Source organism: Argiope bruennichi, chromosome 10 (genome assembly GCF_947563725.1).
Source record: "Argiope bruennichi chromosome 10, qqArgBrue1.1, whole genome shotgun sequence".
NCBI classification, from domain to species: domain Eukaryota; kingdom Metazoa; phylum Arthropoda; class Arachnida; order Araneae; family Araneidae; genus Argiope; species Argiope bruennichi.
The window spans coordinates 51,156,174-51,183,571 of record NC_079160.1 but is presented as its reverse complement, the minus strand read 5'-3'; the positions used below and the strand labels follow the sequence as shown (position 1 = coordinate 51,183,571).

The window sequence follows — 27,398 nt, the reverse complement described above, 5'->3', positions numbered from 1 at the left end:
TTATAGCATTCTCAATCATTGTTTTCTTTGTTGAGCAGTCCATTTTACTTAGATGTCTCATTACAATGCTCCACAAATTTTCGATGGGATTTACATCAGGAGAATTACCAGACCAATCCAAAACCGTTATTTTCTGTTTTTGAAAAAATTTCGTTGTTAGCATAGAAGGATGGCATGGAGCAAGATCTTTTTGAAAGATACCAACACTACCAGCGAACGTTTGCATCAAAGGCACAATTTTACTTTCTATTATAGAAATGTATTGTTTAGAGTTCATCATCCCTTCAACTAGTACTAAGCTTCCAGGTCCTCCAAAAGTAAAATAACCCCAAAACATCTGTTTCTGAGGGTGCTTAACTGTTTGAATAAGATGTTGTTCCGTGATGAGTTCTCCACCTCTTCGTCTGACAAATCTTGGTCGAAACCCTTGCACAAAAAAATGCGTTTTGTCGCTGAATACAACCTTTTCCAATCTTGTGCAGTCCAGAATTGATATTTTCTATCTCAATCCAAATGTTTTTTCTTCATTGCAGGTGTCAATAACTGTTTTTCTATTGGTTTTCTTGCAAATCTCCCAGCTTCACTAAGCCATCGTCGAACTGTTGATGAATCCACGCTCACACCAGTAGCTAATCATTCTCTCTGAAGATCTCTACTTGTTTTCTAAGGATGAATTGTACTATTTCGTACAAGAAATTTGTCTGTTCGAAGTGTGGTCTTGCGTTTGCGTCCATATTTACTCTTTCATTCTGGAGACACTGCCCCAAAATTCTTTTGCTGATTAATAATCCTAGAAACACTGGATTTTCCAACTCCAATTACTGCAGCAATATCCCTCACAGCCATAGAAGTATGCTGACTAAGGGTAACAATTCTAGTCCTTTTCCTGGTAGTGATATCCATTTTTTTAAATACACGCCAGAAGGACACAATTCACACAAGTGACCACTTTTTACAGAAACTGAAGGGAAAAATTTTCGACATGTCATGATCACGTGGTCAAACCGGTTTAGATTAGTCAAGGGCAGTCATACGTTCCAAGAAACTGCAGTTGAAAACGGTTTCAGGCAGAAAATCCCCGAGAAAGGAACAATTTTCTTAAAAAATCTGTTTGTCCCAATTAATTTGCACAGTACTGTAGCTATAGCTGTGTATTCAATAGCCATATGTTTGTTCTACATGAAGCTATCTAAATTTCTGAAATGATTTCGCAGTCTTCAATTTATTAACATGTGTTGCATATTCTATCTTAACACCTCCTTTACATTCAAGAAATGAATGAAGAATGAAATGAAGTTTTATATATGGCAACGCAACTAGTTAGTGTACATATAAAGCATTCACAGGGGAAAACCATAAAATAATTTTCTCTTCCTGGAGGCATTTGCAGATAAATTTGATGAACGGAATGAAACCATACTTTACTGTGAAAGGCGCAGAGAGCTAAGTGTGTAAGGAAAGCAAAGAAAAAGAAAATTATAGACAAAAATCACCAGTAGATGCTACAGGAATTTAAACCAGTCACAATGAACCCACAGAAAATTGCTTATGCCAAATTTCAATAATATTTGAATAATAAACCAGCAGAAGTGGTCTTCCACAAACTTTCTCGCATATTTCCAAATAAAGATCGAATCCCTCTTTCTCTGTATAAAATTGCGAACCTTTGGGAGGGCCGAAAATGCCTGACACGACAATAGAGGCAATATTTAAGAAATATTGATCTTTGCATAAATCCAGCGTTTTTATTGAATCTTTCATACCCCCGGGGAGCATCTTGAAATTAGGATGAGATGCTTCCGGTATGGTGGTTGGATGTCGCCACTCTGGAGGGTACACAAAAAAGTGGAGGATTTGGCTCATCCCATCGATGACGGGATGTACTTCCTTCCGGAAGGGTTGTACCGTGCCCGGTGATGGCCCTTAGTACTCAGGCACAGTTCCCGTCAGTGTTGCTTTTGCGGTGGTCCGGTTATTCAGTATTACTCGGGCGGGTCGAATAGTCAGTGATATGACTTACTGAATCTATCATGTGAATTTGTATGTTGGACACTTTTTTTCAGTAGATTGAAATCAAAATTTGACATGGAATTACGGCTGCAGCCACAAAATTATATATCGAATTTCATTGATTTAAATCATTGCGTTTACATGCATACAGAAGTACAGACCGACAGACGGTCAATCCTTTGAGAGATTTGGTTCAATATTTGATAGGAATCTACATTTTAGATGCTAAACATATGTGCCAGATTTTATCTATTTAACTCTTTATGTTTTGTAATTATAGAGTTCACTGATACTGGAACAGCCAGACTTATATTCTGGGAATAGACTTCGTTGAAAATGTTTAACGAAGTTTGTAATGTTTGTAATGTTGTTTGTAAATGTTTAATTCGTATCGTTTTTGAGTTGTGGAGTTCACAGACAAACAGACAGACTTAATGCCAAAAATGTGTTTCTCATACTCAGGGAAATTTAAAATGTGGAAATTAACCAAAATATCTACAAATTTTTGAATTTTTTGACGATTACAGTGCTTTCTCTATATTTGTTACACGAGATAATAAAAATGTACATGTAGCAATGAATGACCTGCAATATAAAAGTCACAGAAAATTGTCTTTATAATTGAGCATCAAAGGAATCCCCGTACCACACGCAATATTCTCAATGTAAAAGACTTTTTTACGTTTCTGTCTTTTTTTGTGTGGAAATTATTGCCCCGTATCTGCATATGAAATTCGGGTTCATTTCGTTCTTCAGTTTTTGCTGCTAAGATCACTAAACAGCATATTTTTGGTCACTCTTTTTAAGTCGAAAAAAGTATGAAAATATTGTTTTACATATTGTACTGAACCGTTCAACGCGTTTTAAAAGAACTAATCACTATATACTAGTCCCGGTAATACGAATTCACTTTGTACAGTGGGGCGTTATGCAAGAGTCTATTATTCGTTAATTAAATAATATTTATTTTTAAATCTGTTTAAACATAAATGTCGTTTGCAGTCAACTATATTTTCTGAGTCCTTTTGAACTGACTCAAAACTATATTTACGATACGTGTTCTTTTAATAATGAATAAAATCTCTTATTTTTCTGAAGCATATAAAATTATAAATTGATATTTAAATTCAATATAATTATCACTAATAACACATCATTTCAAAATCTCTACTCCTTTGCCTTTTCTCTGCTTTTACATGAATTAATTTCAGAGATGAATTAATTTTAGTTTAAATTTAAAAAAAAAATAGATGTCGGGCTTCAGTTTTATCTTTACCCATAAATGGTAGAGTAGGCAATTAATTTCAGAGAATAAGGTAGGTAAGCATTTGATCTCATTGAATTTTGCACTGTAGGAATTCTGATAATTTCAACTATATCGCTTGAAAACTTAGAAAGACCTTCGTGCCTAGAAAGAACATTTAAGCTGCATTTTAAATTCGGTTATTTTTGTATCCTTTCAGGCTTGCATGCTTCTGTAATGAACTGGATTTGATTTATTTCGCTGTCTTTGTCTTAATGGTAGGAATGCATAATTCATTTCAAATAAAACTTGAATTACGATTTCAATCATGGCGTCACTATCTCACGATTCGATTATAAGCAAATCTATTTATTATACGAAACCACAAGGTATGAACTTCCTCGTTGTTTAATTCGAAAGAATCGCAATTACATTTCTTACGCCTTTATTTTTGATGATGTACATTCTTAGTTTTCCCATGAAAGAAGTAGAATTAGATCGAGATCTATTTGATTTAAGCATCTTTTCCCATTTGAAACATTAGGTCAAGAAACCATAAAAGGATAAAAGTGTTTTTTAAGGCACTCTAATGGCCGTTTTCATGTCGGTTACGCTTCACATGTGCTTAAAATTGCTTTCGCGTGCAAGGCAGGAAGCCAATGTCCAAGAATATGCTTAACCATGTATAGAAAACCATGTTTTGATTGAATGCTGTTCACTTTGTATTGAATTTACTAGAGTATGCCATGGGAAAGAAAGAGTAATTTATTTTAAAATGCGATAGATTTCCTTTCGTTTGGTGTTGTTAAGAGAGTCAATGAAAAAAAGGAGATTTCGAACGATTGTGCAGAAATGTGTTCTGTTTGCGTATTAGAATGAACTGTTATCTCAGATACAGAAGATTTATTACCAAGTCTTATATTGTTTTTATTTTTATAAATTTAATGGTTTTTTTAGAATAAAATAATATCTTAATGTAACATAAGTAATACTTAACACTTTTATATAACTTATTATTAAAAAATAAAATGTTTGATTTTACAATCATTTTGGGAACATTTTTTCCTCGACTTCTACATACCATAATATCGCTCGTTTTATGTTTAACTTCGTCATACATTACTGAGCCACGGTACAACATTTCCCATGGGAAGCACGTCCCGTCATCGATAGGAGGTAGCCGACCCCTACCATTTCTGTACCCACCAGGATGGCGAGGACCAACCACCATACCGGAAGCTTCTCATCCTCATTTCTGCGGTGTCTCCCCTGTGGGAGATATGAAAAAGTAAAAGAAGATCTTGTTATTGACTTGATACCTGAAAAAAAATCCAATAGAAAGAAATTTTCAGTGCTTGTTTTTTATCTCAAGATTGCACAATAGCTGCCATTTCATAGATTGCATAGAAATTGAAATTTGTCAAGAAAATTTCTAATTTCGAAAGTTGCATTATACTTCCCAGAAATAAAATTCTTTACGTATATAAAAGTCTTGACCCGTCCAATCTGTTACCTGTAGACTGAGGAATTTTTCCCTGAAAATATAGGCTTTTGTTTGAAATAGCTTATGGTGCATAGTCTAATTGGCCTTTTTTGTTTATTTCAATTAACTTTAACGTGGAATTTTACATCTTTAAATTTTGAATTAGCTCGCTAAATTTTTAAAATATAATTATATTAAATCATTATGTAAGAATCTAAATAATTGAAAATTTAATCTTGAAAAATATATAATAATTACAAAATTATATAATAATAATAATATAATAGTTACAAATTGTTGGAGCGTGCAAGAACCAAAATCATGCTTCATTTACTATGTAGAAGCTAAAATATAAAAGCAGTTACCAGAGAAGACGAAAACATTTATGATTCATCCATTTTCTGAACAAAATACAATAAAATTTGACTAAATGGAACGTTTGTAATTTGAATTCTCAATAATTCGAATTCTTTTTTTGATCCTTCCTTTTTCCTAGACTCTATTGACAGTAAGTGAAAATATCTTTTATAATTAGAATTCATTTTGATAAATTCGAGGCGAAAACTGAACTGTTTTCACTTTATAAAAATAGCCATTCCATTTGTTCTTAGTGATTGTATTTAAATAATGCTTAATATAATGTAATGTAATTAATTTACTAGAAAATTTAATTTCTGTACAATGCATCATTCCTTCCAAAAAGCATGAAAAAATTTCACTTAAAAACTTTGGTAATATTTTAATTTATATTAAAGAATATTTGAACCCTTTCCAGGGCCGTGGGAAGTATGCTTCCCTCCAAATTTATCAATCTTTGTATGAAATTATGTAGGTTGGCATAAGTTCTGACAAATTGTTTTAGTAAGTCATAAACTTAGATGCTTCAGTTCTTTATCTCAGACAAAATGATGTATCTTGATTTGTTACTTAATTATTAATTAACCAAATTAATTAATTAATCAAATTAAATTTATCTAATTAGCTAAATGAATCCCTTTTCTTATTCTAATTTCAAGTCTAAAAATATTTTAACATAATATGACTAGAAAAACCCTTTAAAGGGTTAAATATATATGATGCAGTTAATTTTGTTCTTTTAATGTATAATTGTTGCAGTCATATACTGCTTGCCAATTAAAATTACTTATTTTTTAAATTATTATTTCCAAAGTTTTTAAACTTATTAAATTATAATAAGCATTCTTTTATTAATTAAAAGTAGTGGTTATTTGTTAATCATGCATAGTTATTTGAAACTGTTAAATATTAAATTGAATCTTTACTGATATTTTTATTATAAGAATTTGCGTTTCCTTTTGCTATATTCATTCTCAAGTCCAGCCTTTCTTAATTCATATAAATTTGTATTAACCATGTTGTATAAGAATCTAGACCAGATAGAAAATTTTATAGAAAAGTACTCTTTAAAATAGAGCAATTAACTCATTACAGGTGTTCAGCGTGACAGCGTTTTTCAGCGTATTTGCATACATTTGGCTCCTGATCATCCTCCTCGGAGTCACCCCTCATGTGGTGGAAGTGTGGGAGGCTGTTGTAACTTTTCTGTTCTTCCCAGTCCTTGTAGGCATCAGTTATGCTGCAGATAAAGGTCTTTTCAAGGTCAAAATGCTTGGCAAGCCCTCCAAACAGATGGAAGTGGATTCAGTGACAGGTATGGAAATGTATGAATAATTCTGTAAAGTAAGCAATTTTAGCCTGAAGCACCTCTGTAAGTCAGTTCAAAATTTAAACTAAAATGAGCTACGTATCATATTTCATGCACTTTTAAAGTGAAGTTCTTAACTACTACCTAATACCGCGAAACACAAACTACTTTGATCCGCTCTGGTTGTTTTTATTTCAGTATATTGTGAAACACTCTGCGAAAACCGTTCTGGTTATTAATGCCTCTATTAGGTTCTGAAGAACCGAATTGTCAGTCTAAATGAATGATATTCTTTCGTAATCTGCTGTATTACTGAAAAAATTGAATGGATGTATTGAATGAAAATGCCCGATCAGTGGAGTTTTTTTTTTTAATGCGTTTTAACAACAAAATATTTGTTTAGTACACAAAATATACAACATTAAACAATACATATTCCTGCTTTCTCAGTGGGCACCTTGGAACTATGAATTATTCTGCAACAAAATTTTTGTTTATTACACAAAATATACAACTTTAAACATTGTATAAACGCTTGTTTGTAACGTTTTCCCGCTATAACTGCTTAGGCAGGACCAGACTACTCTTACTCGCTTTCTCAGTGGGCACCTTGGAACTATGAAATATTCTGCAACAAAATTTTTGTTTATTACACAAAATATACAACTTTAAACATTGTATAAACGCTTGTTTTTAACGTTTTCCCGCTATAACTATTTTGATTGTAGTAGGCAGGAGCAGACACTCTTACTCGTTTTCTCAGTAGGCACCATGGAACTATAAATATTCTGAGAGTTCTAACCGCTTTGAAGTCTGCCCCAAGTGTTTTACAAAAGAGGCTTCACTTGATCGCTTTGTTGTTTATCTGGACCTCTACAGGTACGATATTATTGATAGTCCATTGGACTATAAATAATATCGACTATAAAATTGGATAGTCCATTGGTCCATGGAACTATAAATATTCTGAGAGTTCTAACCGCTTTGAAGTCTGCCCCAAGTGTTTTACAAAAGAGGCTTCACTTGATCGCTTTGTTGTTTATCTGGACCTCTCCAGGTACGATATTATTGATAGTCCATTGTTAGTATTAGACTTCTACAGGGTGCACAATTTCTTACACTTGATATAGCTCTGTTGTTCTTGGGGGTGTGCAACAACAGCAACAACGTTTTTCCGTCGTTAAGAACACTTTTTGTTGGCCCTCTTAGATACATACACATACTGTTTAAAATTCATCCGATTTATTTTAATGAAATTACTTCTTGCCGTTTATACTACGCCATTCAGTTGGAGGGGGGAGGAATCGAAGTAAAATGGCGTCATTTATAGAGACGAGTGAAAGTAATTTTATTTATGACCGGGATTATGACCGGGAAGAACAAATAGGGAATAAGAATAAGGACAAATAGGAATGCATCATAAGAAAATTAAATATGCTTCATATCTTTAGTTTTAAATACAAATTTTAAAATCTCTGCTTCCTGAAAAATATTTTAAAATTTTATATCATGAATTAAAAAATATAACTTAAAAATAGCACAGTCAGTGAACTTGTTAAAAATCTTATGCAATCTTTCATTAAAATAATCTTTCCTTTAACTTTGTAATCTATCCTTTAAGTTATTATTTCTACACATTTTTAATACTTTTGAATCAATAAATAGTAAAATTATTATTTATTTATTTATTCAATCATTACTTTCTTTGTTAATTTGTGTACGACCCCTAAAATACGAACATCCGACATAATTTTTTCTCTTTGCGAACTCATGTCCAGTCATCGAAAAGTCGTTTAAGTCAGCATTTATGTAGTTTCATATCTTTGAGACTTTTTGTGATAAAATGCTGAAATTTCGTACATGACCTTATTAGAGGATGCGGCACATTTTACTCATTGGGAATTTTTTTGAACGGGGTAAGTATAAAATTTTAAATGTTGTATTTTTTATAGTTTTATTCCCTGAAAATTTTAATTGATTTCATAGCAATTTGCACCTTTTTTTACGCAACTTTGTAATTTACAATATATGTCTATGATCAATATTTAAGGAATAAAAGCCGCGGTCAAGGTTTTTGAGACACCCTGCACACACATATATATATATTTATATATATACACAAGGATCGCTTGTTTAAAGTTGTAAGATATAAGCGTTGGATTTATCGGACCAGACTGACTATTTCTTATGAGGTTAGATAAATAGCAAATAATATTAAAAAATTACGAAGAATTTTACTTACAGTAGTTTAACCTTGCTATTTTTAACCCGTGATTACAATACCGCTAGGTTAATTTGCAAATAAGCAGGGTATTATAATACAAATCTGATAGTCTCTCCATGTTCCAGCCATTTCCTATTCATCTGTCATAGATAGATATTACCTAAGAGAACGGACTTGTCACGGCATCCGGCTTAAGAAGGCTATATTTAACTAATGTCCTTTGCGAGATAATACCAACTTATATGGAAAAAAGATTCTAAACGTTATGTCATCAAATAAGTAGGTCAACGTGGAAAAGCAGCAATTTTATTTTCTCCTCTGTGAGATTAATCTATTTTGTTACTATTGTTTAATTTTAATTAAAGTAAACATTGAAGAAACTTTTGTTTTTGTTGTTAATAGTCCAATTTGAAGTAATGCGCATTATTACTGATGAGTGTCTTATTCAGTGTGTTATTTATAAGTTATACAAATTAAATTAGATATCCTTTTCCTAAATTTTTAATGCCAGTACGTAACGGAAACAACTTCCTTCCTTCTTATCTTCAATTTCCTTTTATAATTTTAAACAATACGATTCTGTTTAAGTTTAGCCTTCATATTAATGCGCTATGTACTTTATAATGAAAAGTAATAAAGGCAATCGAATATTTGTGTTGTGCCTCCACAATTTGAATGAATGGATGTATTCGAAATGGGACATTCATTTAAAGATGAAATATTATATTAATTAATGTAGTTAGTTGCGTTTTTATAATATTGCATTTCAAACAAATCTAGCATCTAAATTGTATTCTAGATTTCATGTATTTATCATGCTGCGTTTTTTAAGAAATTACGTATTCGTATACGATCGAACCTTCATTCATATATATATGTTACCGTTAAAGTATATAATGCAGTTATTTCATAGAATACCTAGTTATTCCATGAAATAACTGATCGTGTCCGTTAAAGTGTGTAATATGTTATTAATTTGACACTTTAACTAGTTATTCTATGAAATAACTAGGTATTCTATAAAGTAACTAATGAGAGACAGTTAAAGTGTAAAATAAACAATTTATCTCAAATGAAATGAAACTAATGATAGACAATTAAAATGAAAAAGAAGCAATTTATCTAATTTATGCAGCGTATAAATGGTATTTATGGAAACGTACCATAAAATCATTTGTTACAACAAGGATTACTAAAATGACACTTGGAATTACAAAGAACATTATTTCTAAAACAAAAACATTTTTTGTTGACACACTGGGTTTTACACGAACATTTTTTAAATTCCTGACCAGTACCTAAACTTTGAGCTGTAGCAACCGACCGGAGCGATATTTCTACATCCGGTACTTCTTCGATTTTAATTAATTTTTGTTCACAGACACTGAATTGGGATCGGGAATATAATTGTTTTATGCGGCTTATGTTTCTTGTGCCCAATTGGAAAAATCCTTCTTCGGTTATTTTTATGATGATAGCTAAAATAGATTTGGCATAGATAAACAAGTTCTCTGCCTATGGCCTGGAATAGTTCATAAATGCAGTTAGGGTGGAAGGTAAATGTATTTGTCGTGCGAGATATATGATATAGATTATTTTACACTTTAACGGGCTGCAGATCGTTATTCTATGAAATAACTAGTTAAACCATGAAATACAAGAGAGTTTTACACTTTAACGGACACGATCAGTTATTTCATGGAATAACTAGGTATTCTATAAAATAACGGATTTCATACTTTAACGGTAACATATACATTTGAATGAAAGTTTAATTGTAAACGTTCGTGAGCGGATCTTTTTAGGAGCATAAATTTAAAAAAAAAAATGACAAAATCAATGAGGATTACGCTCTCGACATAATTCACGTAAGCATGAATTAATTGTATTAACCGCAAATATAATTTCTTGAATTAAATTATGATATTATTCCATATAATATAGAATTTTATAGCATAATAACATATAACCAATTGCAATTTTAATACTATTTTTCAAAATAGTTTAAAAAGATAATCATTTTTTTTTAAAGATTATCATTGAACTATTTTTTTATCCTGAAATGTTATTAAAAGGTTTTTAAAATGGGTTAAATCTTGCAAAAACTATTCTTATTAAAATAAACGAGCGGGAATGGAGTAAAGTTTTTCCCGTCCCTGCTACGACGAGTTTCCACGTTTTTCGACGGCCCATGTTGACCGTTCTGTTAATTTGTCATTTCATGTAGATGTGGCCAACTGCCTGTCGGCATAAATAAAAGCCAAGCGCCATATTCTAGACTATAGTTTTAATTACATAAATTTACATTATATACTTGGGTTAATTGTTGTGAAATGTACAGCTTTGATAATGTAAGAAATATTTTCTTAACCATCAACAAATACAAGCCAACTGGACATGGCGTCCTCTCCTTCCCTCCTAGCTTCTTTTCACCCCGTTCCTCTCTTTTCCCTCCGGTCAATGCTCTTTGGGGGCGACCTTGGAACCGGGGATGCAAAATTTGGCAGAATATCGCCCTATGGAGTGAGAGAACCATGGCCGATCCTTACTAATGGTCTCCCCGAAACTTTCTTGCATACTGTCTAATAACCTTGTCAGGCCAAGAATGTCTTCCTTGCATGGCGCTAGCATATAATAGTTACGAAATATTAGTTGGCATTTTTACTGTATCTATGGTGTCAGCCTTGGCGAGATTTTTAGCAATTAATCCCTGTCATGTAATTAATAGTATCAGAAATTCGAATTTGTGTTTTATACATTTTTTTCTCAACCGATTGGAACAAAAATGTGACATGCAATTGAAATTTTAGTAACAAAATCCCATACCAAATTTGATACATTTAAGTCAGTGAGTTTTCGAATGATCGCGTTTACATATTTTTGACAGTACAGACCGAAAGACAGTCAACCCGTGGTTGAATTTGGTTCAAAATTTAATAGGTGTCTATATTATAGATTTTAAATCTGTGTACCAAATGTTATCTATCTAGCTCACTTCGTTTTGTAGTTATCGTGTTAATTATATTCGAACAGACGGATAGACGAATTTCTTCTAAACAGATTTTAATCAAAATTTGATAGAAATCTATTCACTTGGTGTAGAGACCGTATTCCAAATTTCAGTCGTCTAGCCCAAAGTGTTTTTGAATTATTTTTGCTATAGATAATTCAAAAGCATTTTGTATATATAGACTGGCCGACGTACATTTTCCAAAAATGTGTTTTTCAAACTCGGAGATGTCTAAAACGCGGAGGTTCGTCAAAATCTCGAGTTTGAATTTTTTGAAGATTGCTAGGCTTTCCCTATACTATGTATACGAGAAAGGTAAAATGTATCTGCTACATAGTAATGAAACTTATTTGTTTTACCCTGCAAAATCAATTTTTTTAAATTTGAAACAAAAAAAAAGCAAAACGTAGAACTTCTTGAATATATAATAATCTTTTGAAATATATATATGTGACTAAATCTGGCAACAAATCTTGAAAATATAGTCAAGGCGTTTTCATGCTTCCTTATAATAGATTTGTTGTTTATACTTAAACTCATCAAATATTTAAGAAAAATTCTGATAAAATACGCAAAACAAAAATCAATGTTTGCGTGTGTTTCTTTTGATTTTTTTTCTTCTTTTACCTCGTTATTTTTGTCGTTGCTAGGATAGCACTTTTACTTCATTTTTTAAACACGAGTGAGCATTAAATTTCTTTTTTCTTCTGTTGGGCAATGGTTACTATACGGATGCCAATAATAACAATAAAATAAGTGTGTAAAATATTGATTACTGGACAAACGGAAAAGAACGATGGATTATATAAACGGCTTTTTAAATCTGTGTTTTAATGTCAATTCCAGACTTCTCGAATTTCAAAATTTCTTCTTTAATTCATTGTTGATCAGAATATTGATTGCATTATTTTTTTTAATAAATATATACAGATGAAGCTGTTTCTACTAAATGAAATTAATTTTTAGGATTCAATATTTTTTATGCACCTATTAAGAATACACAGCGCAGATTTTAGCAAACGAAATGTCTGTCATTTATTAAGGTCTGATATAGAATTTAATTTTGTAAAGATATAATAGATTTATTACCACTGTTTATCGTTTTTTATCAGAGTATTTTAATCGTTTGCCAACAGTTACCATGGAAACCATTAAATGGTTTCTTATAATATTTCTATCGTTTGATTCTTATGAATGGTAATGTTTTCGGTTGCTAGATTTGAATATATTTTAAAATTAAATGAACACAATTAAAAATTTGTTATCTCGTATTGTATATAGTTGAAACTAAATATTTACATATATATTATTATTAGTGTGTTTTGGATTATAAAAATTGTAATTATTGCTGTATTAAAGTTTTAAGTTCATTATAATGGTCTTGGGTTTATTACCATGTTTTTGGCAATTCCATTTGGCATATATACAAATTTATTTTTTGGCTTTTCCTGTACGGAGCACGCAATGTATAATTGCCCATGGGTAAAATATGGATTCTCCAAATTCAATTCACGCATTTCCAGTAATTGACCTTGTGACTAACTTCACTTTATAATGCAACAAAATCATTGCATTTAATATTGGATATCAAGAAACTCATAAAACATTAAAACACTGAATATTTCTAAATTTCACTAAATTTAGCCTTCATTTCATAAGATCTTGCGAAAGAACCATTAGTATTTCAGCCCAACGAAAGATGATTTCTTGAAATAAACGTGCCCTAATTTGTCCATGTATCTGGAACTCCGATAAATCTGTATTATACAGGAATACATTAGTAGACCATCTAGAACATACCGTATTTCCAGGCGATGCAATTTTATTTAAGTTACCGTCGTGGGAAGATGGGATCAATAATGAAACTGAATAAACTAAAGTGACCCCATTCTTCCAAAAACAAAGTAAAACAAGAAGTGAATATATCTCCCACGTTGTTGCCATGACATCTATTTTTCCCACCTTTCTTCTATTTTGATTATTGCTTTTTACTGAAAGAAAGAAAGTGAGCTATTATCTCTTTGGCCTCGAAGCTAGGAAGTCGAAATTACTTTTACCAGTTAAATTAATGCTGGATATAATAAAATGAAAAATCGAATTGTTTTTAAGTAATGATAATGTTATGATATTATAATATTTTCCATTAATGCAAAAACGAATTTCTTTACTATAGAAAAGTTAACATCAATATAGCTGAAAATTCTTTTCTCTCTCGTTCTCATTTGACCGACATTTATATTTTTGGAGCAGACGATATTTTTCTAGTTTCTCTTATATGTTCCTGAAAAAAATATCAAAAATAAATTTTTAATAGAAAAAGAGAAGCTTTTATTATGAGCTATTTCACGGGTAAAAGCAGAAATAGGTTTTGATATTTTGCAACCCTTAGCAGTGCATATGTGAGGTTCTTTTTTTAATAAGAAAATAAATTTGATTTCATATTTCAGTATGTTTTTTAATAAACTAATTATTTATTTTAAGTAACCATTTTAAAATTTTTTTTTTTATCTTTGTGAAAAGATATTTGTTTTTATTTAACTATTAAGATTCAAAACTGTCCGAAATCCATAGTAATATACAATAATATTCAAATATCCATTTATAAATATTCTAATTTCTAAATAAACGTATTGAAAATATAGGAAAATTTAGTAAATTATATATATATTGATATAATAATATTTTATCTTTTGTAAAATCTTGCAAGTTGTGTAGTGGATTTCAAAATAAATTCACACGGTGTATTTCTTATATATTACATGACAATAAAATGGTGTCATGCTGAATATTACATGGAATAAAAATTCTTTGCGTTTTTTGACGTAAAAGATTTCCCTGCCATATTTATATCTTGATGTGCTTCATTGCTCAAAAACAATATTATTTCATTATTATACTCAAGATATTATTTCTTTATTAACGAAAAGTACCAGTATTTATTTTTTCTATCTTCATCAATTGATTACCATTTTTTGTCTCGATATTTATTCACATTTTCATAATATACAAGGCCAAAAATTAATTTAGTAAAGCAAAAATGCTTGATTTTCACAAAAAATATTAATTTTCCGAAAGCTAAGATAGAAACTTACAGTTAACATTTTTCCTATAGAATATAATCATTTCTTGATTATATTCTATACTAATTTAACAGCTAGAAGAAAAAGAATTGTACGTTAAAAAAAGTAAAATAATGATAATTTTTTTAATTTAATTTTTGAATATATGATATTATTCGCTTTATCACTTGCAAATATTGATAATTAAAATTTTTTAATTATAATGACTAACTAATAGTATTATAAATAACGTTTGGATATCAAAGCTGCATTATACTATATATATATTAAGCCGTCCCATAAATAGTGTAGTTTTTTAATTTCATGATTCGGAAAGGTGTTGAAAGGGTATCGGAAGGGTGTTGAGCGTTGTTCGATTTTAATGATTGTTTTTCTAAATTATTAAGAAAGTCATAAAAATATATGCCATATATGGCAAAGGAGCGTATGCGGCCTATTTTGTTTTATGAATTGATTAAAGGCAACAATGTAATGGTTTACTTTACTTTAGTTATATTTACATCCCATTCTAAAGAAATGTGAGGGCTATTTTGAGACAGATTTAGTCATTTTGATCTGTCATCAGATGACGCGGACGACACCTGGGCAGCACTCTCATCTCCAAACTTCTAAGGTCGTACTGGTGAGGAACATATGGATACGTCAGATTAACATGCACCGGCCCTCTAATATGGTAGTTTTTTTTTTTCAGTATAATCGGGTTTCGAACCTGCAACCATTTGGCCTCGGAGTCGAGACCTAACCCGCATGCCACCATGGTCTCTAACTTAATGACAAATTCGACTAACTTAAATGCAGTAAATGGCCATCTTATAATAAAAGTAAACTAGTGTCAGAAGTGAAAAGTGTCCAGAGATTCCGAATCAAGAATTATAATTCTAAAAAGTGAACTTTGTCTTAGGACAGGGGGAGGGGCAAGAGCAGAGCTCCACGAAAACTTCTTGAAAATCCTGGTTGAAAAAAATCCCATAACTGTTCAGGAATCGGTCGAGAAGTTTGAGTTCGGCCATTCTATAATAAATTGACATCTGCGCGTAATCATAAAAGTCAACAAATCTTCATAAGTTTTCCGGCACAGAATGAATATGTGCTTGCTTAATTGTCTGATAGAAAATAGCTCTGATTCGCCACATTATGCCAATTCTAAGCGTAAGAACGATAGATTTTGAACTTTCATCATCAATCCAGATGTATGCTTAATACACTTACGTAGTTTAAGTGGCGTATATTGTATAGAATTGCTCAATAGGACATTTTTTTGTTGGGGGGAGGGAGGGGGCTAAGCTATAGCTTGTATAACTGATGTGTAAATCCGGCAATGACTACCAATCCGTTAGCATGATATAAAGTTGGGCTTTAGATATGTGAAACCCAAACCAAAAAAGAACAAAGGAGAGCTGGTGCAAACAGTTTGAGCGGCTGGTATCAGTCTTGAAGAAAAAAACTCGTTTGGTTTCACGACGGAAATATTCTGTTCCACAACCACAGTAAGGATGACATTCCAAAGAAGTTCAAATGGTAAACGATGACCTATCCTTTATACATTACATTACCCAATCTGACGAGAATTAATTCCACAGACTTCTAAATCATTTGCACGAATAGGGGTGGGGTGGGGGAATCAGAATGTCATTAATGCGATTTGTTCTAGAGCTGCATTTAAACCGCTCAGTTTTTCCTAGCAGCTGTCATTTGTTATCTTTTGGCTTAGGTTTAGCATTGTTGAAGGATACCGTAGAAGTATTTTCCGTCACGGTCAAGTGAATTTTGGAAGAGTGCCCATGAATGATGATGATGAAAGGAAATCATAAAAGAAATGAGTTTATTATGTTTTAAATTAAAACAATGCAGAATGAGCACGAAGTTTTACTCTGGTTACAAACATTTATTACGAAAAAAATCTGCATCCTTTCAACAAGTGAAGTTTTTTTTGTAAAATGCAATTCTTTAATCAAATTTATAATTTGATAAATTAGCTAAGAAAATTTCATCGTGTATCTCCTTTGTAGATCGAAGAATGTCAAAATATTAATTTATTTCTCCCCACGGATTGTCCATTATTTTATACGTGATATTAGACAAAATGTTTATTGTCCTAGCCTCGACATTTGATTATCAAGAACCAGTGTATCAAACACTCATAACCATATCTAAATTCTCTTGAAATAGAAATATATGATTTCATGAAATCACAAAAAAAGTATTCTGTCATCGCCCCTCCCTAATATTCTTTCGGTAAAAATTAAATTTTTATCCACTCTTAAATGTATGGACCAGCTACGCCACTTGTTTAAGGATTAAAAACAATTTTAAGCACAAGACTATATTTTTGTATCACATTTTCAACGGTTATTTCATGCTAATATTTTGTAATCATGTTATTACAAAATATGCTCATGCTCAAAATATGCTCAATACGCTCATCATGTATGATAAAACCTCACTATTTATCGGATGAACTTCAATCTTTGAAGATGAACCTTTTATTATGCGAGAAAATTTTACATTTCAATTTGGTTAAAGTATTAATAATACTAGCTGCTAATATCTTACTGGTAAATATAGTAATAATACCTAATAATAATAATAAAAACGTTACATTTTGAGTATAACAAATAATTTTATTTAATTTTTTTTTATGAAACGTACTTAAGTAGACTGTTTAGTAAAATTTAGCCTAATTCTTTAACAATATAATTTAAAACTAACCTATTCTTCTAATCAATTTTTCTAAAATCACTTTCCAATATTTTTTATGTAAATTAATAGCGGATCAAAGCATGTTTAATTTTTTTGTGTAAGAAATATAATAATCATAATTTAATAATTAATTAAATAATAGTGATAATTTAATTATTATAAATTATCTCATAATAATAATAATAATGAAGTAATTAAAGGCAAACAAATATTTGCGTTTAATTTATTTTTTGTCTTTAAAATAATGTAAAACCTCAAAATGTTTTTGAAAATCAGTAATGAATTATATTTATAAAATATACCTGTATGTCTTTTTTAAAAATCAATATAAAATTTTATATTAAAAAATGTTTAAATCATTAAAAAAATGGAACGTTATTTCTGGAGTATATTTAAAACCTTAAGTTTTATCATTACTGAAAAAAAAATGGCAAAAATGTGTCAATTTAATGTTCAAGCAGATGCTATTCATTTTATTCTTTATCGTCTATCATTTTATGCCATTATGTCATCATACCTGTTGAATGAAAGGCGGTTTTATTTTGATGACAATTCAAATGCTGCGTCATAATCAGATTAGTAACGTAGATTATTTCTGACTTTAAATACAAATGATGAAATTCATTGTTTACGAGCATATGTTAATGTTGTTACTCATTTCGTAAATTATTTCTCTTTAAAAGAAAGACCTTAAAGATGACATAAGGATTTTATGATAAGAATTATTAAATCGTGTTTGCTTTGATGATGATATATTTATAATCTTTTTTTCCATCTCATTAGTTTTCTGATTCTTCGAAAATAAACAGATAAATTCGAACCAATGTCTGCTTTTATTTTGTTTTTCCGCTCATATTTTATATTGTAATGTTGATAAAAATAACTGATAACATAACTGAATGAAAGTTTTTTTTTAATTGTATACACACGAAAACATCTTATATCAAATCGTTTATATCTTTTAAAACGCATACAATTTTGTAATGGCCGATATTAAGCTTTTTTTTTTTGTTTATATGACGTAACCTACTTTTTACTTTTTATTTTGAAAACGATTTTTTATATTTTTGGAAAAGCAATAATTACATTAGGAATATTTGGCAGTTACCAAAATTTGCTAAATATTAAGCAACTGAAATAATCTTGAACAATTTTTAACACATTATGTATGTAATAAAAAATCATTAACCAAATAAATAAAATACAGTTGATATAGCTTTACTTTAATTTATTATTGATATAAAGTTAGCGTATAAAAATCTGACATTGATATCAAATCCTTAATCAATAAGTCGACGATTACGATTAATTTATATAAGTAAGCTCAGCGCAGGTTGTAGATTTTTAAAGATTTTTTATATATTAAGAAAACTGTATAACAATGCTAAAAACAAACACCTGTTGTATTTTTCGGCATTCATTATTTATGAATTTTTTTTACTACTGATTTTAAGTTTTCGAATAATTATTTTTAAATTTTAATTTAGGAAACCTAGTTATTTTGATTATTTTGCTACAGATATTCTTAAAAGTTTTATTTATTTATTTTTACTTGTAGCTTTTGGATTATTATCGCCAATTTTGGCGAGATTCATCATAAGAATTTAAATAATTCGAAGATATGTTAATTTGTTTGTTCAAATGTAATGTTTAATCATTTTATATTAAAAATATTGATATTAAGTTTTGTTTTTAATAATTTTTAAAAAGAGATTTATAAAGTTAGGGGGCATATATATTTTTAAAAATCAGAAATTAATTGATATTGTTTTTTTTATAGGTACAGTAAAGAAAGAGGAATATTTTCCGAAGGGTCAGCTGAACAAAGATACTCTTGTTAAATTTATAAAGGTATAATTTTTTTTGAATATTAATTCGAATTTTCCTTTTTATCTTTCTTCTATGGGTTTGACCATAAGCTTTGATTACATTTTTTAGATAACTAAACATAATTTTCTTAAGTGCTCGAAATTAATACAGATGATATAAAATGCAAAGTTGAAACAATATCGGGAAGTTGTGACAGTAAAAGAAGTGTATATTTCAAAAGAACATGGAGTTCTTATTTCTTTAATATTTTTTTATTTAATACCTTTGATGATTTTAATTTTATTAATTACTAAATCAATGCTATATTATTGAACTTAACCTTGATCATTCGAACCATGCAGTAGTTTAGTGAGTTAAGACAAGATGTGGATAAGGTATTTTAGTCAGAGGAAGAAAATCATAATCTTATCATTACTATGCTCGAAATCGCCATTCAAAAATTGTTTGACCGATATTCCGTTTAGTAATGAATTACTTACAGAAATCTGGTTGATCGCTGGGGTTCCTTCAGGTATGAAATGCAAATATGGCCGAATTACTGTTGGTATTCTTCCATGTACGCAATCTACTCCAGTATAGAATATTAAGTCAGATTCCTAACCCAGATGATATCTAGGCGATCCAAGGCCACTTTGACCAGCGAAAGATGTCATACTTATCCTTTATCATGGGCCTTTGACTCTTTGAATTAACCAGATATACTTGAAAACTAATGAAAAAAAATTAAATAAAAAGTACAAAAATTATTGTCATTAGAAGCATGCCATTTATTGATTTTAGAAGAATTACAATAACTAACTAATGGATATTCCTGGTAAGTAAGTTTAAGGGCACTAACAAACCGTCATCTCTGTCTTCGTTATGCTTTCTGCTTCATGATTAAAATATACGTGAAAAACCAAGAAATTAATGTTAGTTAAAAAAAATGGTAAAGATAAAAATGTGCTCGTCTTGAAGGGTTTGTCAAAGGCAACCTCCAGGCAAGAATTGAAACCAAAGATTTTTTTGTGAGAATCTAACTTTTATTCAAAATCCCCCCTTCTCCCCTTAATCCAAAGGCCCCATGTAATTAAGAGGTTATCGAAAAATAAGAATTATTAAATATAAAATTAAAAAAGAATAGAATATATAGTATATACATCGAGATAGAAGTTCGTATTCAGGAGGGGAAAAAAAAAAGATTCTCTAATAATTATTTGTGCCAAAACATGAAAAGGACACGAAAGAAATTATTTACCCCTGATCATAAAAAAAAACAGAACAGCTTAAAGTTTCCCAGAATTAATTATTTTTTTATTCATTGGTATTTAATATGAGATAATGGTTGATTGATTGTGCTCACAGGATACAACTTATTTAAAGCGGTTCAAGAAAAATCGAAAAAATAGCCTCTTCTCTCTTCTCTGCGATTAAATATTCTTCCCAGGTTTTTTTTGAAATGGGTTATATTCAGCGCTCCATTAGAGTCTCCACCTTCTTTGTAAATATTTGAAGTAATTAACTTTCCCCATATACTCCGAACTGATAAATGGCATTGATAAGTGGTGCTTTATTTTGAAATTGAGTAGATGTAATAGAAGAGTATATGTAGTTGTTCTGTAGTAATTGTAGCTGTTCCTAGGGAAATTTTTATGTATGATTATTTCTTTATCTTAAAAGGACGAAGAAATCATCATTTAGAATCGGACTCTGTTATGTCAACTTCTTCAAGAATATCGGATTCAGTTGACAAATTTCATTTGATGGTGCATAATTGCTAATCGTTAAATCTTTTAAAATTTAGATTAAAATGTAATTAATCTCTAAGATTATTGAAGTTTAGCAAGGACACTATAGTATAAACTTGCTAAATTTGCTGCATTAGACAAACTATTTTGATATATGCTATGCATATTTAAATTTCGTAAAAAAGAACGCTAATTTCTTTTAATGTTATTTGTTTCAAAGAAATGTTACTTTTAGAAAAAATATATATGAGAAACACTTTTAAAAAAGGGATAGGGAAAAGCCTTTCCTATATTTAAAATCCTTCATCAATAACACGCAAATGCATTGGCGGTTCTTAATGTACAGTTGCTACATCCATGATTTTTTTAATATAAAATTATGAAAATTAATAGTAAAATAATTATAATAATTAAAAAATAAAAAAGTAATTGCTGATAAAAAAATCAATTAGAAAATATTGCACAGTGAAATTTTTTCATAACGAAATACGATAATAGGATCCTCCTTGCATGTGTACTTATTTCAATCTTACAGTTTTATAATTCCTTTATTTTTTAACCGTAGTTGAGTAAATATTATACAAAATGAGAGTAAGAAAATGCAAGAAAAATAAAATCTTTATTTTAAAATTTTATTTTTAATTAAAATTAATAAAAAAATATATTAGTAAATTCTTTGTTAAATCTTATCTGCATCAAATAAAAAATTCTGTTATTATTTATTATTAACCTACAATTAAATTACTGAAAATGAACTAGATAATATAAAATTTAAATTATACTGCTAGCGATTACTGTACAATACGGAATAGGTTACAACCTACCACCAAACACTTCGGTGCAAGAACTGTCTCTGCTGAAACGAATATAGTGATACTATATATTTAAATATCGCCATTGCCAGCAATCATTCTTATTGAATATGATTACTTTCTGCATACTTTTTTTTTAGATTTTAAATATCTGTTATATATATATATAATATAATTTATTTCATTTTTTGGCAGGAAGTCCGCAAACACCCAGCCTTGACGGCGGAAGATGCTGCCTGCTTGGCGGCCGCCAGGCTCGTGGAAGAGAGCGAACATACAAGAATGTGGTACAGGATTGGCGCCATTCGCGATTTGTCGGGAAGCAAGAAACCCAAACCCAGTCTCAGCAAGAAGCTCAAGAAGGTGAATTAAAATATATTCTTTTATTCTTAATACGTTATATTTTGTGAATGGACTTGCAAATGGGAGGTTAGGGAATGGTCTTTTTTTGAAGGCCCTTCCAGAGATAAACTCGTTATCGTGTTACACGTGCTCTGGCATATCTGGGAGGTTTCACTGAACCCACTTTTGAGGCAGCCAGTCGTTTATGATATTATATAGCTAAAAGAAGGTTAACAATATCCAAATCCGTTCAATAAAAGAGAAAAAACGTGCATAAGACTGAACTTTGGAGTAAAAAAGGCATTTTCAATGAAAATATTTATTTACAGAAATCTCGTTTATCCGGCTTTTTATTCTCGATTATCTGGTCTATACTTCACAATATAAGGTCAAATTGTCTATTTTACTATTCTGGAATAAAAGTCATTCAGATTTGTAATTTACCAACAAAAATTTTCTCAGATAATTTTTCTTGACTTTTTAAGAAGTTAAATTAGTACTATATTACAATGATATAATTATACTATTTATTACAATAATTATTTTTTATTTGATTATTTCCACTCAAGTATCAATTCATCGTGACTAGTTGCATATAAAAATATTTGTATTAAAATAAATCTTTGTCTCACAGCTGTTTCTCATTTTCTGAATTCTGTACTTGTTTTCATTATTTGAGCACGTTTTCGTGCTTCAGAAATAATGGCAAGTCGTTTTCGAGAATGTTTTGATTCAGTAAACTAAACTGCTTTTGATTCATTAATGAAATAATACATTTCAGATAAGTTTTCCTCATAAAAAGTATAAGGAGCAATCTGACTTTTTTTTGCTGTGGTTTTCCTCTGTGACAGACTTGTATTTCTTTTAGTTCTTCTACAGTAGTCATGGTTGAAGATTGAAAGTGGATTTATTGGTTGTAATGAATCCCTGATTAAAGAGACAGGGAAATGGAACTCAAATATGAAGATAATTTAGAATTTAAACTCCCCGCCCACTTGAAAAATGCCATCGTTGGAAATAACAGGAATTTCTACTTTAAAACTTTTCAAGGCTCTTACACATACGTCTTTTTATTTACATACATCAGATTTTCTATTTCACAAAATCTTCACAAGATTTTTTTGTGTGTGAATAAAATCGCATTTTTTTTTTCACTAAAGACACCTATATAGGTAATATTAAAAAGCAAAACCTTATCTAAATATAAAATTTAATCCAAATCGTTAAAGCCGTTTCCGAGATACGCGAAATAAATAATGATATTAAAATATAGTATTTTATTCTTAATACGTTATGTTTTGTGAGTGGACTTGCAAAAGAGGAGGTTAGGGAATGGTCTTTTTTTGAAGGCCCTTCCAGAGATAAACTCGTTATCATGTTACACGTGCTCGGGCATATCTGGAAGGTGGCACTGAGCCCACTTTAGAGATGAGCCTACTTTTTAATGATATTAAAAAGATTAATGAATTTGCACATGGCTACCCTTCGTGGCTCGTAACACATCGAGACGAAATTCGATTTCCCTCCAAGTGTTCTCCAGCATTTGTGGGGTAATATTTTGTATCGCAGTAACAATTCTGCGCTTCAGTTCATCAAGGGAGGGCACAGGGGTCTTGTACACAATGTTCCTGACAAACCCCCATAGAAAGAAGTCCAGCGGTGTTATATCTGGTGATCTCGGAGGCCCTGGGATTGGTCCACCTCTTCGCATTGTTGCCACTTAAAATTCTTTGCGTTGTAATTTACGAATACATAATCGCCTTCAGCTGAATGCCTACAAAGTGCAAATTGTGCAAACTTTACACTTTAATATCATTAATAAAATTCTTTGAGTTATAATTTACGAATACGTAATCGGGTTTTGTGTAATATTTTTTATTCGAAAGTTATGAAGTACGGAAACCCCGACAATAATTAATGAACACCCTATATAATATTTGTTCATTCAAAGTTATAATATTAAACAGAAGTTCCACTATATTTATAAATACAGTCATTATAAAATATCGTTGTCTATTTGGAATGGCACATTTTAGAAAATCGTTGATATGCTTTGTGAGATAGGATCTGCGAGATCGTGTTTTGTGCAGAATATAATTATCTCTTATTTCTGCAGGTTTACAGTCTGCTCGGTCAAGAGGGAGATCAGGTGGACAGCAAAGCAATAGCTCCCGAGGAGCAGAAGGACATTCCAGTACTGGATTTCAAGGCGGCAACGGCAGCAGTGATGGAAAATGCGGGAAAAGTTGCCGTCAAAGTGAAGCGGCACGGAAAAACCAGTGGAATCGCTAGATGCAGGTGAGGAATAAAATGTTGCATTTGATATATATTCTCTCTTAGAAGCAAAATTTAAATTATTTCTTTAACTCTGATTTTTCATCGTTTATGAATATGAATCTCTTTACTTGCAAAATTTTGCAACTATATGACTAAAATTTCATTAATGCAAAATATTGATTTGTATACAATTAAATGTTTTTTATCTTATTCAGTTTTACAAAAGAAATAATTTATTTTTTTAATCTGTCTCTTTATTTAATTTAAATTTAAACACAAAAAGCATGGCAATTAAACGCATTGATGAGTTTTATTAAATGCATGACAATTAATAAAAAAAATGATGAGTTAAGCGTTTTTTACAACTGTAATAAAAATGTCAATTAAATAGTTGAATGCCGACATATTGAAGCTATAGCACAAAACCTTTTAAAATTAGAGATTTATCTTTAAATAAATTCATTATCTTGAAGTTAATTCTAACTTTACAATTTTTTGATCTAATGCAAATTGTTGAATATATGTTGTTTGTATATATTTTTGCTTTGCACACATTTCTCTTATATTGTCTTATTGCCTGTGCGGTTCTTTCTTAATTCCGTCGCTTTAACATGCGCAGTATATTTAAGAATTCACCAGAACATATTCTGAAATCTTGAAACACTTTGTAGTCGATTAGAATGGAGATATATAAGTTTCTATTCCGCGATTTTTTAAAAATTTATTTTGTATGATAGCTTTGAATGAAATTCAAGTATTAGTTAAAGGAAAGTTCATCCTCATTTGTCTGAGAGCGTTCAACTGGAATCGTGTCATTCGAATGCCTCAGATATCGAGATTTATTTGCAGTTCTGCTTTATTTATTTATGCATTTTTTATTCTTTCCCTTGGGTAATCAATAAATCTAATTTTGGAATTAACTTCAAAAAGTACCGCTTTAAATACTGAACTTAAGAATAGAAGCTACAAAATTTTGCTTACTCACACAATAACCCCACATTTAAGGCATCTTAAGTACGTAGATGAGAGATTCCTGGACGAGTAAAGAAGCTCTTGTTGCGTTAATTGATATGTAATAAGACCGAGTTACCACCACTTTAGCATCAGAATAAATCTTACAAAGAGAAGATGTACTGTGGTGGTTATTTAATGGTGGCACATTAGGATTCAAACTCGCGACGACGATCATTCATATTACCCCGGATGGTTAGGCAGAACGGGGGGGGGGGGTAATTCATTTGCAATTACTTTCAGAAAAGGCGATGATTCTTGAGATCTCAGAAGTGAAGAAACAACATGATAAAGATTTCATTTTCTTTTCAGGGTGGAGACCATTGATGGTACCGCCGTGGCAGGGGAGGACTACGTTCCCCTGAAGGAAATCCTCACTTTCCAGGACGGCGAATTGGAGAAGGAAATACACGTTGAGATTGTGGACGACAACCAATGGGAACCGGACGAGACCTTCTTCTTGAAGCTGTGCATCCTGCCCGAGGATGTCGGACAAGTGATGTTGGGAAGGGTCTGCATTATGGAAATCACTATCCTCAACGATGATGGTATGTAGACAGTTGGGCATTCTTTTGTGGAACTGCCAACCTCAACTTTGGTAATAAGTTTTTATTACCAAATTGTGATATGAAACTGTGATAAAATGGTGCCATATAATCCTACAGATTCTTAGATCGACTCTTATGCCAGTAATATAAAATCGCCAGAAGAAACAAACTTCCCCCCATGATAAGATACCAGTAAAGATTTGTAATTTGGAGCGTGAATTTAGATTTTCACTTTAAGATTCGTTTCATGACATAAAAGTATAACCCTTTAAAGGGCCATTTTTTTATAGTCATATTATGTTAAAATATTTTTAGGCTTAAAATTAGAATAAGAAAATGGATTCATTTAGCTTATTAGATAAATTTAATTTGATTAATTAATTAATTTGGTTAATTAATAATTAAGTGACAAATCAAGACGCATCATTTTGTCTGAGATAAAGAACTGAAGCATCTAAGTTTCTGACTTACTAAAAAAATTTGTCAGAACTTATGCCAACCTATCACAGTTTTCTGAATAAAACCATTAACTTTTAAATTTTGCAACTAAGGACAAAGTCTTGCGAGGTACTACCGCTCAATTTCTCAACTGGTAAACGTTATCTCCACTACTCTAATTTTCTTTGTTTAAATGTAATTTTGCGAGGTTAGGATTTATCCATATACTGTGCTTTGCTTTAAAAAAAATCCAGATAATGTAGACGTTTTAAATGAAATAACTAGATCATTAATCGGTGAGTGACATAACACAAAAACGAAGTTTACTTCCATAAAAAAAAAAAAAAAAAAAAAAAAAAATACTTGCAATTTCTCATAAGTTCAATGTACAAGAGGATTCCGATTTTCCTGCTTTAAATGATTTTAGAATATATGGAATAATAATCCTTCTTTGGATGATTTTTTTTCTTTTTTTTTGTACAATAAATCAGAGTGATATAATTCATGCTCTAGATTAAAGGAAAAATGTTCAAAAAGGCCTGGTATAATTATATAATATAAAATAATTAAAAAATAGTATGTTGGAAATATCCATCATCATGTTAAGGAAAAATGGAAATATCCTTTATTCACATGTTAAGCTCAGTACAAAATCTTCAATGTTCCTCTCTTCTGAATTTCTCCACTTATTATCTATCGCTTTTATTAGCAAAAAAATTATCTCAGATTAGTTATAAAAAATATTCAAGAAATTGCATGTTTCTTCCAACCACAACAAACAGCGGAATGACAAGTTCACATCCGCTATAATGATTGTGACATTTGAATTTTTTTTGACAGCTACGTTCCTTATTACGCAATAGTTATGAAAAAAGTTACCAGTAACAACCAATTTATAGTACACCTATTTTGAGTCCAATTTTTTGTTCACTAAATATTATGATGGAAATTTCCATTATCATACAAAGAAGGATTAATATTTAATCAATTACTACAG

General features: G+C 30.5%; 1 protein-coding gene across 1 annotated transcript in view; it reads left to right on the top strand.

The window, feature by feature from the left end:
• Positions 1-27,398, top strand: part of LOC129988748 (sodium/calcium exchanger 2-like) — a 79,744-nt gene that overhangs the window by 40,059 nt on the left and 12,287 nt on the right. The window contains exons 4-8 of the mRNA XM_056097016.1: positions 6,189-6,408; positions 19,197-19,267; positions 21,981-22,148; positions 24,244-24,425; positions 25,728-25,963. Of these exons, the coding sequence (XP_055952991.1) occupies positions 6,189-6,408; positions 19,197-19,267; positions 21,981-22,148; positions 24,244-24,425; positions 25,728-25,963 (877 nt within the window). The remainder of the gene's footprint in view (positions 1-6,188; positions 6,409-19,196; positions 19,268-21,980; positions 22,149-24,243; positions 24,426-25,727; positions 25,964-27,398) is intronic.